Below are 13,009 nucleotides of genomic sequence, written 5' to 3' on the forward strand. Positions count from 1 at the left end.
AGTTCTACTTAGACTAGGAGCCCAAAAAGAAAGTGAATTAAACAAGTGCCAAGTGGTTTATCTGGGGTGAGCACAGAGTGAAACAAAAGCCATGTCAAGGAAGGGGGTTTCTCACAAGTACCTTTTGTGGTTATTGGGGTGCAGTGTCACAGACAATTTGAGCACAGGAAGAAAAGGGGGCAGTGACTGTAACTGTGGCAGGAATAGGGCCCGTGGTGGGTGCAGAGCCAATGCAGGGCATTTGCAGGGAGCCCTGCCACTACCCACTGGTGACAAGTGACTCTTGCTTGCAGGAGGTGCAGGATTATGTGTACTGTGATACTATCATTGGCACAGACCCCAAGATGGAGAGGATAATAGAAACAATCATCACCTGTGAGTTTATTCATCCCTCTATAGAAGTATCAGCCAGAGAATTCTCTTTCTATGTGGAGAAGGTAAGTCTGGATTGCATGCTGGCATTTAACAGCATGGCTGAGGGGGGTGTGTGCTTGTGTTGAAGCCCCTCTTTACCCTTGCTGAGGCACTTTGTATAGTGAGTGAAGATGCTTTTAGAGATGAGACTGGTGTTTGACTTCCCCAAAGTAAAAGTGCAGTTCCAGCTGCAGTGCCAAGGAGATGGTGGCCACTTCCAGAGAAATGCCAGTTTCTGTGCTCACTGTAAAGGGAGGCTTTTGAGGACCCTCCAAGGCACGGTGATGTCTGTACACTGATGCTGTAGGGAAGCTGGGAAATCTGGAGATTCCTGTGAATTCCTCAGGCTGACAAGGAAAAACCCAACATCTCCTGTGTCTCTTTGCCTTCTCTGCTGTTGGCATGGATGCTTGATGGTACAGCTGTATGGTACAGCTCTGTGCATTTCCCTAAGCCTCCTCTGCTTCAAAGGATCCCCAGGCATCCTGCAACTGCAGTGATGATAACACTGAGGCACAGAGCAGGTGCCCTTTAGCCTCTGGATCCCAACTCCAGCATCATCTTTCTGCCTCCTGCCAGTTGTGTGAAAAAGAGAAGACGGTTAATGATTTGGTTTCTGGAGTTTCAGGCCTTTCCTCTGGTTCCCAGGTTTCCAGTGAAGTACAGAAACCCTGGAACAGGCAGTTCAGATGTAATTTAGAAGCTTTTCAGCTCTCCCTGATTCTGCCTGGGTTCTGCTCGATGCCACGCACACAAACTGATTCATTGCATTCTATGGCACAGCACCTGTTTGGTACCAGTACGTACAGAAGTCGTTTCCCAAAGTCTCTGGTTTCTCTAAACCATGCAGGAAGCCCAGCACAATGCACAGACAGGAAGGAAGAGCCCAGGCTGCTCAGAGCTTTGTGACCACAGACACCTTGTGCCTGTAGCAGGGGCTGCAGGACACGTGGTGCAGACAAAGTGCTTTTGGAGGCTGCTAGAGCCAGGAAGGTTGTGAGAAATGACTGTCAGTGAGTGAAGATCCTCTAGTGCTGTTCTGCCCAATAGAGAGACAAAACTGGAGACCAATGGCCTGGATTCACTTTCTGCTTTAGATCTTGTTCAAGCAGCCACCTCCGCTCAGGGGCCTATTCCCTCATGTGTACTTGGGAGTGTTTCTCTGTCCTCCAGAGGGTGCTGTGGTTTCTAAACATGAAAAGCATCTGCTGTCAGGAAAAACCTCCTGGAAGGGTAGAAACAAATAGAAATTGCAGATAGAAATGAATGCACTCCTGAGGCTGAAAAATGTGAGCTGCAGCAGAAGCAGAAGGAGGTCTGTGTCTAGTTGATGCTGTTTTTCCCTGTCTCCTGTTTCTATAGAAACCCAGTGATGTCCTGAGGCTGCAGTACCAGCCTTTGTCTTTAAAAAACACCTGCCTGCTGCCACTGGACCTCATGCTGGACTTGGAGCAGCCGTTCCAGGTCTGTGATGAGGAGCAGCAGCCCCTCCCAGATGGCCAGGTGAGCAGCCCTGGACTCCTCCAGTGGGGTCTGGAGAGGAGGGATGTGGTGGTACCTTTCTGTTGGGAGCTCCTTGAGTCTAGAAGTCTATTCTGTATCATCAGCAGTGGGCTGGCCTGAGCTGCATCAGCAAAGCTGCTGAAAGAATCAAAATCTCATCTGAATTGAGAAGATCCATCCTGGCTTTAAGGCACAGGGAGGAGGGAGCAGGCAGCTGGGTCTGGGCAAGGCATGCAGTAGAGGTGTCTCCTGGAAAGCATGCCAGCTCTCCAGCAGCCACCCCTTTGGATTGGGGCTGAGCACAGCACCGGGAGCCTGAGGGATCCTGGACTGGACTGTGGTGCCTGCAGTCAGACCCCTGCTGTAGAGAGATTGTCCTGGTTTAGGACAAATTAGGGGAAATCTCCAAAAGGGAGCCCCCAAAAAAGCAAACCTCCAACCACCCCTCCCCCAATACCGGGTTCGGGAAGGAATTTGTCGGAGGAGCAAAGCGGAAAACAAAACCTATTTATTGACACTCCCCAACACAAGAAAAGAAAAGAAACCAGGCAGTGTTGTGGAGGGCGCTGAGCTTCTCTCGCAGACTCCAGGGGTCCTGGACGTCTCAGGTCAGGTCCAGAGCCAGTCCAGTATCTTCAGAGGAGGGTAAGGAAGAAGGAATGAAAGAAAAGAAAAAAACAGCGCAGAAAGCAGAAAGCAGCAAAAAAGCAGCTATCAGCTAGGGGCCGAGGCAGGAGCAAGCAAGCAGTGGCAAGCCAAGCCAAGCAGCCAAAAGCCAAGGTGCCCGGTCACACTCACTCCTCCCTCCCCTCCCCGCCACGGCAAGACGGCCAGGGGGGGAGAAGAGAGAAAAGGCACAGCTGCCAGACACAACACACGATACTGGGATAAAGGCTGTCACCCCACAACAGAGATGAACCATGAACTGAGGAGGCAATGCTGGGCTCACTTTGAGCATTTACTGTTTGCTGCTGTCAGACCTTGGAACATCATCCCACAGGTGATTAATTACTGCTCATCTCCTTGCAGCCTGTGAGAGTGGATGTAGGGGAGACCTGCCATCTCTACATCATGTTTGATCCAGCTTATGAACTGGATTTTAAGAGCTGGAAAGAAGAGAAGGTTCTGAAGATAGACATGGTCAGGGGCCATCCTTTTGTGGAGCGTATCAGCCTTCAGGGAGAAGTGCACTTCCCAAATCTCCAGATGCAGCCCAGCTCCCTGGAGTTTGGCTGCATCAGGGTTGGCACTGAAGAAGTGCGTTTCCTGGAGATAACCAACTGCAGCCCACTGCCCGTCCAGTACCACTGGTCATTCCAGTCCGACAGCGAGGTGACCAGGTTTAGGTATGTGCACCTTTGCCCTCCCCCTCAAGCTCTTCTTGCTGGTGTCCTGTTTGTACTTGGCAAAGAACAAAGCTGTTTGCCTGGGGTCTGACAAATGACACTGAGCAGCTGTGCTCAGGCTGGATGCTCAGGGAATAGGTTTTCCACCAGTTTGATGCTGCATAGCCCCCAGAGTGGTTTCCCCTGGGAAGGAAAGCTGGGGTGAAAGCTGCTTTCTCAGGCCTCTGTGGCCTGAGGCCATGTCCACCTTGATGAAGGGCTCCTAGTCCCAGCTTCCACAGTGCTGCTGGAGGCCTTTCTGGCCCCTCTGCTTTGGGATGGGTCCTCTCTGCAGGAGCTGCTCTCTGCTCCTTGCCTTCCTCCCTTGCATTGTGCTGGAGGATGCCCAGAAGGTCCCAAGACCAGAGAAAGAGCCACTTAGCACCAGGGCTGATGCTGAGCATCCTGTTACCTTCCCTTTCCTTCTTTGCTGAGACAACTCCTTTAATGCCAGGACGATTTCTTTCCCAGGGGTCGGCTTTCAGTGGACACCTTGGAGTCTTCACTTCCATTTTTTGTGACACTTATTACTCATTTTGACTTTTCCACCCTGCAACATGTCCCTTATGTGTTCTGAATTGCTTGACAGCAGGGCTTGTTCATCACATCATTTCCTATCCCTGCCTTCCAGAGAGTTTCTGTTTTAGAGTGAAAAATGTCATTGTCTGGGCACCATGGTCCTGGGAAGTTGCCTCAAACCATTCATTAAAACTAAAGACAGTGGAGTACATGATTAGGATCTCTTGGGGGTTATGATGAGAGAGCCAGAAATGAAACCCAGCCTTAGATAACAAGCTACAAAGCTGAAGACAGTGATTCTTTGGGGAGCAGGTCATTACAGGCCCTTGTCTGGGAATGGAGCATCCAGGTGGTGTTTGACTGTGGGGAGCACTTGCAGCTCAGCAGGGTGACAGGCAGGCACGGTTTGACTGTGTCCCTCACGTGGCATTAGAAACACAAGCAGAGTTACCCTGAGCACCTGCTTCAATTAAAAGTGGGGAATATGACCTGAGTCACCTGGGAGGGTTGGAAAATGTCAACCAACCCCCTACCAGTGTCAGGGAAACATTCCTGATAAATCCCTGGTGGAACTGCAGAGTTTCTGGCATTGGGCACTGGGAGGGCTGTGCTGGCTCATCAGTGGCTGGCTCTGCCCCTCAGTGCCTCAGATCTCACCTTTTTGTTTGCCTTCTCTGTCTTTTCCACTCCCACTGTGCTTTTTGCATCCCCAAAGGATGTTAATCCCTGTCCTCTGCAGTTCCTCAATGGAAGCAGTTGCAGATGCTGCAGCACCTCAGTGTCATCCCTGGGCTGCCTTTAGAACAGACCTGCTCCAGCCTGGATTGGGAAGGGCTGGATCAAACCATTCTCAGTTCAGCATTCCAGCAGCCACCCAGGGGCTGCATCCTGACCGTGAGCTGCTCGTGCAGCTGTTCCTCCCTCCCCTGCAGATCCCTGTTCATAGTTATATTATTTTCCAGAGATGAGCTTTACCCACCTAAATTCAAACCCCAACCACCAAAGGGGAAGGCAACCTATTTGGTTCACCCGGTAACTCGATGGAGACACTTCAGGATGAGATGTGTGGAGACAGCCAGAATGCTGAGCACAATGCAGGATTTTAACCAATCTTTAAGAGACAAGGTAGATTTTCTTGTACATCTACTGCTTGTGTTACCTCCCCAGCCTGCCACCACCAAGTCCTGCTCGTGCTGACCTCCCTTTTTGCTGCCCTGCTGTCCTGTGCCCTGACAGTGGGCTGGGCAGCAGGACCAGTGGCTGGACATGGGCTCTGTGGGAGGGAGAAATAGGAGAGTTTTCCTTGGAGAAGCTCACTCAGATCCTACAGACCTGTGTTGAGTGTGGGATGTTTTGCCTTCACAATGTAAGATGAGGCTTTTATCTGCCTCGTCATGGTAAGGCCTCCAGCTTCCTTCCCAGAGCCAGCTGGGATGATCCTGATCTCCATGGAGCCTCTTCCCAAGGCAGCCAGACTCCTGTTTGCAGGGCTCTGCTTTCACCCAGAGCTGCTATTGCACTGCTGGCCCTGAAGCTGTCTTACAAAGGGAGACTTTGCAAAGTGGCTATCTCTTCTTCCTAGCATAGAAAATGGCTTGTTTTTCAGGTGCAAGCAGAACAAATTCCTGAATACCCTCGCCTCCAAGTGGGGTTTGAGGGAGTCAGTTGCTCCGTGGACACACCGCAGACTTCCCTCGAAGCGCAGGAGGTAAGAGGGAATCTGTCTCACTTGCACACTGTCAGTGTGGCAAGCAGGGCTGCAGCTCCCAGTGCCACTGGTGGCCCTCAGCATTGGCCACAGAGGGGCCTCCCATCCCTGCAGACCCATCACAAAGTGCTGCTGGAGCAGCTGGTAGTTGGAGAGGCTGTGCAGGACACCTTGTAGGGCTGCCCAAGGACACTTTGCAGCACCTGTGGAGGGCACTGCTCTCCCTGGAACTCCTCAGGTGGCCCATAGGAATTTTTTGCAGGAGCTTTTGCTGTAGCATGTTGAGAAAGCAGCATTTAAATCAGAGAGAGGGGAAGAGCCGCAGGAGTCAGATGAGCTGGGCTGGAGTCCTTTGCTCAGCTCCAAGAGCTCTCACTCTGAGTCTCCTCCTTTTCTAAAAGCAGTAAGAAATGCTTCTTAAAGGCAAGTTGTGCATCAGAGAGAATTTCTAGTGCCAGGAGACATCCCAGTTCACTTTCCTGTAATGTACTAATTAAGGCATTGATCTGTGAGTATGGGAGAAGATTTTCCCCATGGTCCCTCCACTGGTCAGTGGCATGGATGCAGGATGAGATGAGGGTGATTCTGGCAGTGTTTGGGGAATAGGCCCTCCAGGTACAGCTGCACTTTGCTCCAAGATGCTCTTCTGCATCCATTGCCATGCTCAACAGCTCAGTCTCTCCTGTCTTCCATCCAGGCTTTCAGTATCCTGCCAGTGTCAGGTGTGCTGCAGCCAGGAGAGAGCCAGCAGGTCTCCTTCACCTTCTGCGGCCACCTCAACACCATCTCCGATGTCACGGCGCTGTGCCACGTGGAGGGAGGTCCCACCTACGAGGTGCTGGTGACTGGGGAGATCTCACATTTCAGCTACCTCGTGAGGCCCCAGGAGATCAACTGTGGCTTACAGGTACCACACACATCCCTGGCACAGCTCCTTGCCTTGGCACCACGGCCAGCAGGTTCCTGCCCACCTTGTTCCAGGGCTCCCTGCCCTTCCCAGCCCCTTTGTTGGCTCTGGGGCTTGGAAGTCCAACCTTTGAGGGACACATCTGGCATCCAAGCTGCTTTAAAATGGCCATCTCCAACCCTCTCCACAATGCTGGGAATGCCTCTTTTTCAGGGTACCTAACACTGCCTCCTGGGGCAGGCAGGGGCCCAGTGGGGATGCTCTGAGGGGTGTGTCCCTGAGACATCCCTCTGCTGGTCCACTCCTAAAGCCTGACCTCCAAGGAGATGCTCTTGTCTAAAGCTCTTGCTTAATCCACACAATGATCAAGGAAAGAAGTTGGGCTTCCAGTCACTACAGTTGGAGAGACTGTCCCAGAATAATCCCCACTTCACTCTTTTCCAGTCAAAAGCCCACAGATATTCCCAGCTGCTGGCTCTGTCTGTGTTGCCCTGGGTGACTCCCTTGTTGCATCCATGTTGCTTGCCAATACTTGCATGCAGGTGTCTTTTCTTCTGGAATGCCTCAGTGCTGTCTCTGTTTCTCCTGGCTGTTGGTGACCCCTCAGAGGGCAGAGGAGGGCCTGTGTCCCCTGGTTCATTCATTCCTGGCCCTCACGTGGTTGTTACCACAGCTCTGTGTGCTGCCAGAGCTCCCTGGTGCTGTGCAGGTGCCCTGTGCCTGGGGATTCCCCGGTTCCCAAGTGCCCCTGTCTCCTCCCTGGTCCCTGCTCCCATGATGTGTCTGCTTTCAAACCCAGGAGGGAGAAAGGAGATTCTCAGCAGCAGGCCCAGGTCTGTAACTTCCCTCTCCTGTGCCTTCTCTTCAGATGTTTAATGAAATTCATCACAGCAATGTCACCCTGGTGAATGGTGGCAAGATTGAACTCAACTGGGTGCTAAACCCTAGCCCTGCAGATAAGCATCTGCCTGGTGTGTTTCTGGTCAACCCCACCACTGTAAGTAGCACAAGTGACTGAGCCCAGCCCTGTGTCAGGTGGCCCAGGAGAGTGTGAAAGGAAAAAAGAAAGGGGGGAGGTGGGGAAGGGGGAACAAAGTCAGAGGGGAAAAGCCCAAACCCAGCCATGAGAGAGACAGGGCTGTAAGCAATTTCTGCTGGGGCCAGAGAAGGTCAAACAAGTGCTCTCCTGACAGACTCCCCCACGGCCTTGGCTGGTGGGTGGCTCTGCTGTCAGAGGCGACACCGGCGGGAGGCACAGGTGTGTGGGTCACTGTCCTGTCCTGCTGTAAGGGGAGCAGAGGAGAATTCTTTTTGATAGATTTCTCAGATGAAAATAACATCTGAGAAATCTATCAAACGCAGCAAGTGTTGTATCTGAAAACTGTTTGTTGATAAAGAAAGGGCATGGTCCCGACCAGAGGGGGGACAGAAAAGAGAGAAAATGAGAAATGGAGAGAGCAACAGAGGACAGGGACAGAGTGTCGCTGCTAGAGCCCTGAGGCGCTGTGTCGGGTCCTGCTCAGCAGATGGAGCGTGTGCAGTTGTCCTAGTCCTGGTCATTTGTAACTTTTCAACACATTCAACAGGTTTCCATTCCTTCATTGGTTAAATGTTAATATTGCAACAACTCGTCACCAACATTGCTAACACAACATAACATTCTCATTAAAAGAGCTGTAAACTTTAGCAAAACTTCTTTTACAAAAGTCATCATTATAAAACTCATCTTATTTACTCTAACAATTGTGAAAGCTAATACTGTAATATATTTATCATGAAGGTGATGTGGTCTGATGGTTTCTTCTAGATGAGAACCTGTCCCCTGAGCCATCCCCCCATCAAACACTCTGATACATTCCCTCTCTCTTCTCCCATCCCTGCAGGGTTCCCTTGCACCTGGCAAGAAGCAAGTGCTGAAATTCTCTTACATGCCAGGATTACCAGGAGCCTTCAGCAGGACTTACCAGCTTAAAGTGGGTGACCTGGAACCAGAAAATATCTGCCTGAAAGGAGAAGCATCCTTTCCCATGATCAGTCTGGACCTGCCCTGGAACATCAGAGGTGGGCACTGCCTGTCTGCCCCCAGGAAGGGCCCCTCTGGTTTTGTTCCCTACTGTGTGCCCATAGGGCAGCTCATGCCAATGCCACCGAGCCTGGAGGGTTGCAGGACTCCCAGATCAAGTCAAGCCCCCTGGTTGCTTCATGAGTCTTGAGCAGAGCATCCCATGTGGGCTTTGTCCCAGGAACCAACCTGCAGAGCCTGCCAGCTCATCTGGCAGGGTCCTGAAGGACGATGGCTAGAGTGAAAGGCTTGGGAAAGCTGTAAGAGAGGCTGGCAGGGCTTCTGGCAGGGTTGGGTTTGTGTGACATTGCAGGGGATGAGATTCAGAGAGGAGCAGCAGCATCCACTTTCCATGGATGTCTTGAGGGATTTCTTTCTGGAAGAAACCAGTGTTGGGAGGAGGGGACTTCCCAGCTTAAATGGGACTGGCACTTTGCTCACCCTTCTTTTTGTGGATGCTTTCTTCCTTCAGGAAATGAAAAATATGAGAAGACACTGAAACGGCTCATAAAACGCCGGCAAATATTTGATCCCAGCTATAAATCAGTTGTTCTGAAGAAGCCCCAGAGCCCAAAGACTGAGACCTTGAAGACTCGGGACCTGCAGCCCAGCGTGATTGCCTCTGGCACTGTAGTAAGAACAGCTGCAGCCCCGTTTGGCACAGGCCACCCTCTCCATGTCACCTGAGCCCCTTGCAGCCCACAGCAGCTTCCTGGTGCCCTGATGACACTTGGGACCTCCCTTCCCACTGACAACCTTGTGTCACCTCAGCATTGCCCCTAGGGCTGCCACGCTGGTCATGGTCTCTTCTGGGGCTGCAGCAGCTTCCTGGCTGGCCCAGGGCGAGATGCTGAAGGCCATGCTCCAGGAATGGAGTTGATGGTGCTTTGAAGGAGATGCAGGTCATTGCTGGGGAGTTCATTGTTCCCAACCCTAGCCCTGCCAGATTTACAGACCTTGACAGCAGCTGCCTGGTTGTGCCCTGGGGCTGTGCTGGAGGTGCTCATCTCCACCAGGCACCAGCTTGGTGCCAGTTCTCTTTCAAGACAGATTCTGTCCAAGCTGCCTTGGTACAGGCTGGGGACAGGCAAGTATCTGGAGCTCTGGAAGGTTCCTGGCTTGTCTGTCTGCCTGGCCAGATCAGCTTTGCTGACAGTGTCTGGGCAGGCAAAGATGCTGGAGTTACTTCCCTGGAGATGAGGTCCTGGCTAAGAGAGCAGGAGGTGTCACAGGCGCTGAGCAGCCCGACAGGAGGACCCCACACCCCCTCCCAACAAGAGTGGGCTGGGATCCTTTCTCAGGTGCAAGCTGGGCTTTGGGAGGGACCTTTGCTAACCAGCCACTGTCTTCCCTTTCTTCAGTCAGACACTCAGCTGCAGATAAAAATGATGAGGATGCTGATAGAGAAACCTTTTGTAGAACTGCAGCAAATTCTTCCATCCCATCCCCTGAAGAGCAGGTTCCCTGACAAGGAGCTGTGCCAGAGTCTTGTCAAGTGAGTAGGGACTCCCATCCCCATCTCCAGGTGCCCCTGGGTGGGAACACCCAGCCATGTCCCCTTCTCCTGAGAGCTCCCTGTGTCTGCAGAGCTGGGAACAGCCTGGACTCCAGAAGGGGTCTGGTCCTGGTGGCTGTGACACGCTGCATGTGAGCAGCGGAGTGTCCTCCCTTCCCCAGCACCACGCTGAGCTTTGCACTGCTCAGCTCCCCACAGGTGTGGGGTTCAGTCCCTAGAGCTGGGGGACCCAGTGCAGACCTTCTAGCCCTTCCAGGCAGCATAGATTCTGTTCCTGCTGCTTAGCTCTGAAAGAGACAACTCCCAGCTGAGGTCTTGCTTCCAACTAACAGCTGTGCAGCTGTGACACTGAACAAAAGGAGAAGGGAACTGCACGTGTCAGCAAACCCTTTAAAACCCAACATCAGATGGTTTGGATCCTGGTGGGGTGACAGGGCTTATCTAGGTGACTTGGCCTGTCCCTTTGCACCATCATGATGCAGCACAAGCACGGGAGCTTCAATTCAGGAAGGAGATGCTCTGCAGAGCAGCTCATGTGGTCAGGTTGCAGAGCAATGAAGATTTCCTGTGCAGGCAAACCTTAGTCCTAGACTCCAAAGCAATTTCAGGCTCAGGCTGTACACCAGGCTAGGCAGTTCCACTGCGAGCAGTGGAGGCCCAGTGGACTCACCTAGACTGGCTTTTCATGGCAGATGAGCTGTGGCCAGTGTCCATTTTAAACTAATTTTTATTTTCAGGTACCATTAGTAGCTGATCAAACCTAGGACCTGCACTTCTCCTGACTTCCCAAAGTTATTGCCAGGTGGTCAGGCCATGGGTTTCATGGGCTTGAGCTGAGTTTTGACAGCAGTGAATAGAGAAATAGCCACTTTATTTGTATCCTCCATCCACCTGGATGTGTAGCCAGGCTGTGGTTTGAGGACTGTCCTTATTCCTTGCAGAGTTGAGCTGCTCGAGTATGTCCTGGACATGGGCCCTGTCCTTAAGGGTTACACTGAGTCACACTCTCTGAAGATCACCAACCCTGGGCAGATCCATGTGTCCTTCCAGGTCGATGTATCTGTCCTGCAGGACACAGGTAAGCAGTGCTGGAGACACTTCCTGTGCCCTTGAAGTAGGTGTCTCAGATTAGCTTAAGCCCCTGAACCTGGGGAGGTTTCTGAGCTTTTTCTTCTCAGTGCCCCTGCTGGGAGCTGTAGAGGCAGAACTCTCCTGGCCAGCCATGCCCAGGGACCTGGCCTGCCTGTGACTGCCCTAACGCTTCAGTGCAGGGGCCAATGGTGACCATCACCCTGGTCACCTCTCAGCATCTTCCACCCTTGGCTCCCACAAGCAGCAAGTTTCTTTGGACACTCTGTGGGCTTCTTTTGCCAACCAGTGGGGTCTGCTGTATTTTGGAAGTGCTTTGTTTGGAGTTCACACAGGTTCACAGCACCTGTATTCAGCCTTTACTGAGGAAGCAGCCTGTGAGATCCTCTGGTGGATCAAAAGAGGTTTCCAAAAGAGGCCTTGAGGCAAGGCTGCCCTTCCATCACACAGCGGCTCACTGTGTCTGAAGGGTGTTCAGGTGCACTCTTAAGATTTTGTCCAGGTCACAGCACAGCGTGGGGCTTTTGCCACACCTCTCAGCCAGGACACCTGTAAGGCCTAAATGCTTGTACACATTTTGTGTTTTGTGTGTATCTCAGCTGCTTTGTGTTCATCTGTTCAAGGTTTCAGCGTGGGCCTGGACCAGATGATTTGTCTGCCCCCCAACAACAGCGTGGACTTCGACGTGCGCTTTGAAAGTGCCCACAAGCCATATGGTGACGTGGAAGTGGTGCTGCCCATAGAGGTACCACAGCTCTTGGGGCAGGCAGCAGGCTGGGCACAGCAGCAGATGTCACCTGCACGCTCTGCTGAATTCTCTGTCCTTCTCCAGGTGACAGAAGGCCCTATGTACAGCATCCGCATCCGTGCCACTGTGTTGGAACTGTCACTCACCCTCTCCAAGAACAAACTGCAGTTCTCTGACATCCTTGTTGGGGACTGCCAGGTTGAGACCATCCGACTCTTCAACTGGTTCCGAGTACCCTGCAAATGGTTCATTGCTTCCAAGGAGCCTGCTCTGAGGGTAAAGCACAGGCGACCTTGAACACAGACCTTGCTTGGTTGGATTTTCTTTGTGACTCTTGCCCTTTCTGCTCTGTGGCTGCTTGAGCACTTGGGTCTACAGTGTGTTTGTGGAAACTTCTGAGGGTCTAGATCAAGGCTGGTTTGCCTCAACCTGTTCCTTTAGCTGATGCTTTGCTTTGCTGCCATCTTCACCCATTCCTCCTCCTCCTCTGAGGACAGTAGTTCCCTATCTGCCTGCCCTGTCTACAGGGCTTCCCTCCAGCTCTGGGCTTTGGGGCCACACTTGGTTTGGCTGTGGGTGCTCTCAGCACCGTGTCAGTGTCTCAGAACATGAGGAGACCTCACATTATTGATTTCTGTGCCCAGAACAATCAGCACGAGCCCTGTCCCTTTGACGTGACGCCCTCCAAAGGAACCCTTGATCCAGGAAAGTGGCAGAACTTGCATATCCAGTTTACACCTGAGGAGGAGGTGAGATTGGCGGGTGTCAGCCCAGGAGGCCTGTCAGGGCTATCTGGAAATGAGGGCCTGGTGCAGAGAGTGTGGTAGGAGCTCTGCCTTCACAGGGAGCCTTCTGCAAACCCCGTACTCAGCGTGGCTCAGTTCACCCCACAGAGCACTCCCGTGAGATGTGCTTTGAAATGCTCACAGGGAGCTTGCACAGAGAGCACCAGGGCTCTGAGGCTGCCTCTTGGCACATGGGGGGGATGTGTCCAACTCCCCTCAGCCTGCCCCTTGCCTGGCTGTATTTGCAGCTGTGACACTCAGTGCAGAGCAGCTGCCCACTCACAGAGGATAATCCTGGAATGGCTCATCCTGCTGCAGGACTGAGAGACCAAACAGCCACCACCCACCTTCCTGGGCACGGCAGGACAGTCAC

At 52.5% G+C, this 13,009-nt stretch overlaps 1 protein-coding gene across 1 annotated transcript in view; it reads left to right on the forward strand.

Annotated features, from left to right (window-relative positions):
• Positions 1–13,009, forward strand: part of LOC132079269 (hydrocephalus-inducing protein homolog) — a 69,435-nt gene that overhangs the window by 29,307 nt on the left and 27,119 nt on the right. The window contains 13 exon segments of the mRNA XM_059481771.1: positions 294–437; positions 1,777–1,917; positions 2,947–3,263; positions 5,058–5,187; positions 6,227–6,436; positions 7,305–7,433; positions 8,320–8,497; positions 8,971–9,131; positions 9,860–9,993; positions 10,956–11,092; positions 11,727–11,848; positions 11,936–12,127; positions 12,496–12,600. Of these exon segments, the coding sequence (XP_059337754.1) occupies positions 294–437; positions 1,777–1,917; positions 2,947–3,263; positions 5,058–5,187; positions 6,227–6,436; positions 7,305–7,433; positions 8,320–8,497; positions 8,971–9,131; positions 9,860–9,993; positions 10,956–11,092; positions 11,727–11,848; positions 11,936–12,127; positions 12,496–12,600 (2,100 nt within the window).

Source organism: Ammospiza nelsoni, chromosome 13 (genome assembly GCF_027579445.1).
Source record: "Ammospiza nelsoni isolate bAmmNel1 chromosome 13, bAmmNel1.pri, whole genome shotgun sequence".
In the NCBI taxonomy this organism is placed as follows: Eukaryota; Metazoa; Chordata; class Aves; order Passeriformes; family Passerellidae; genus Ammospiza; species Ammospiza nelsoni.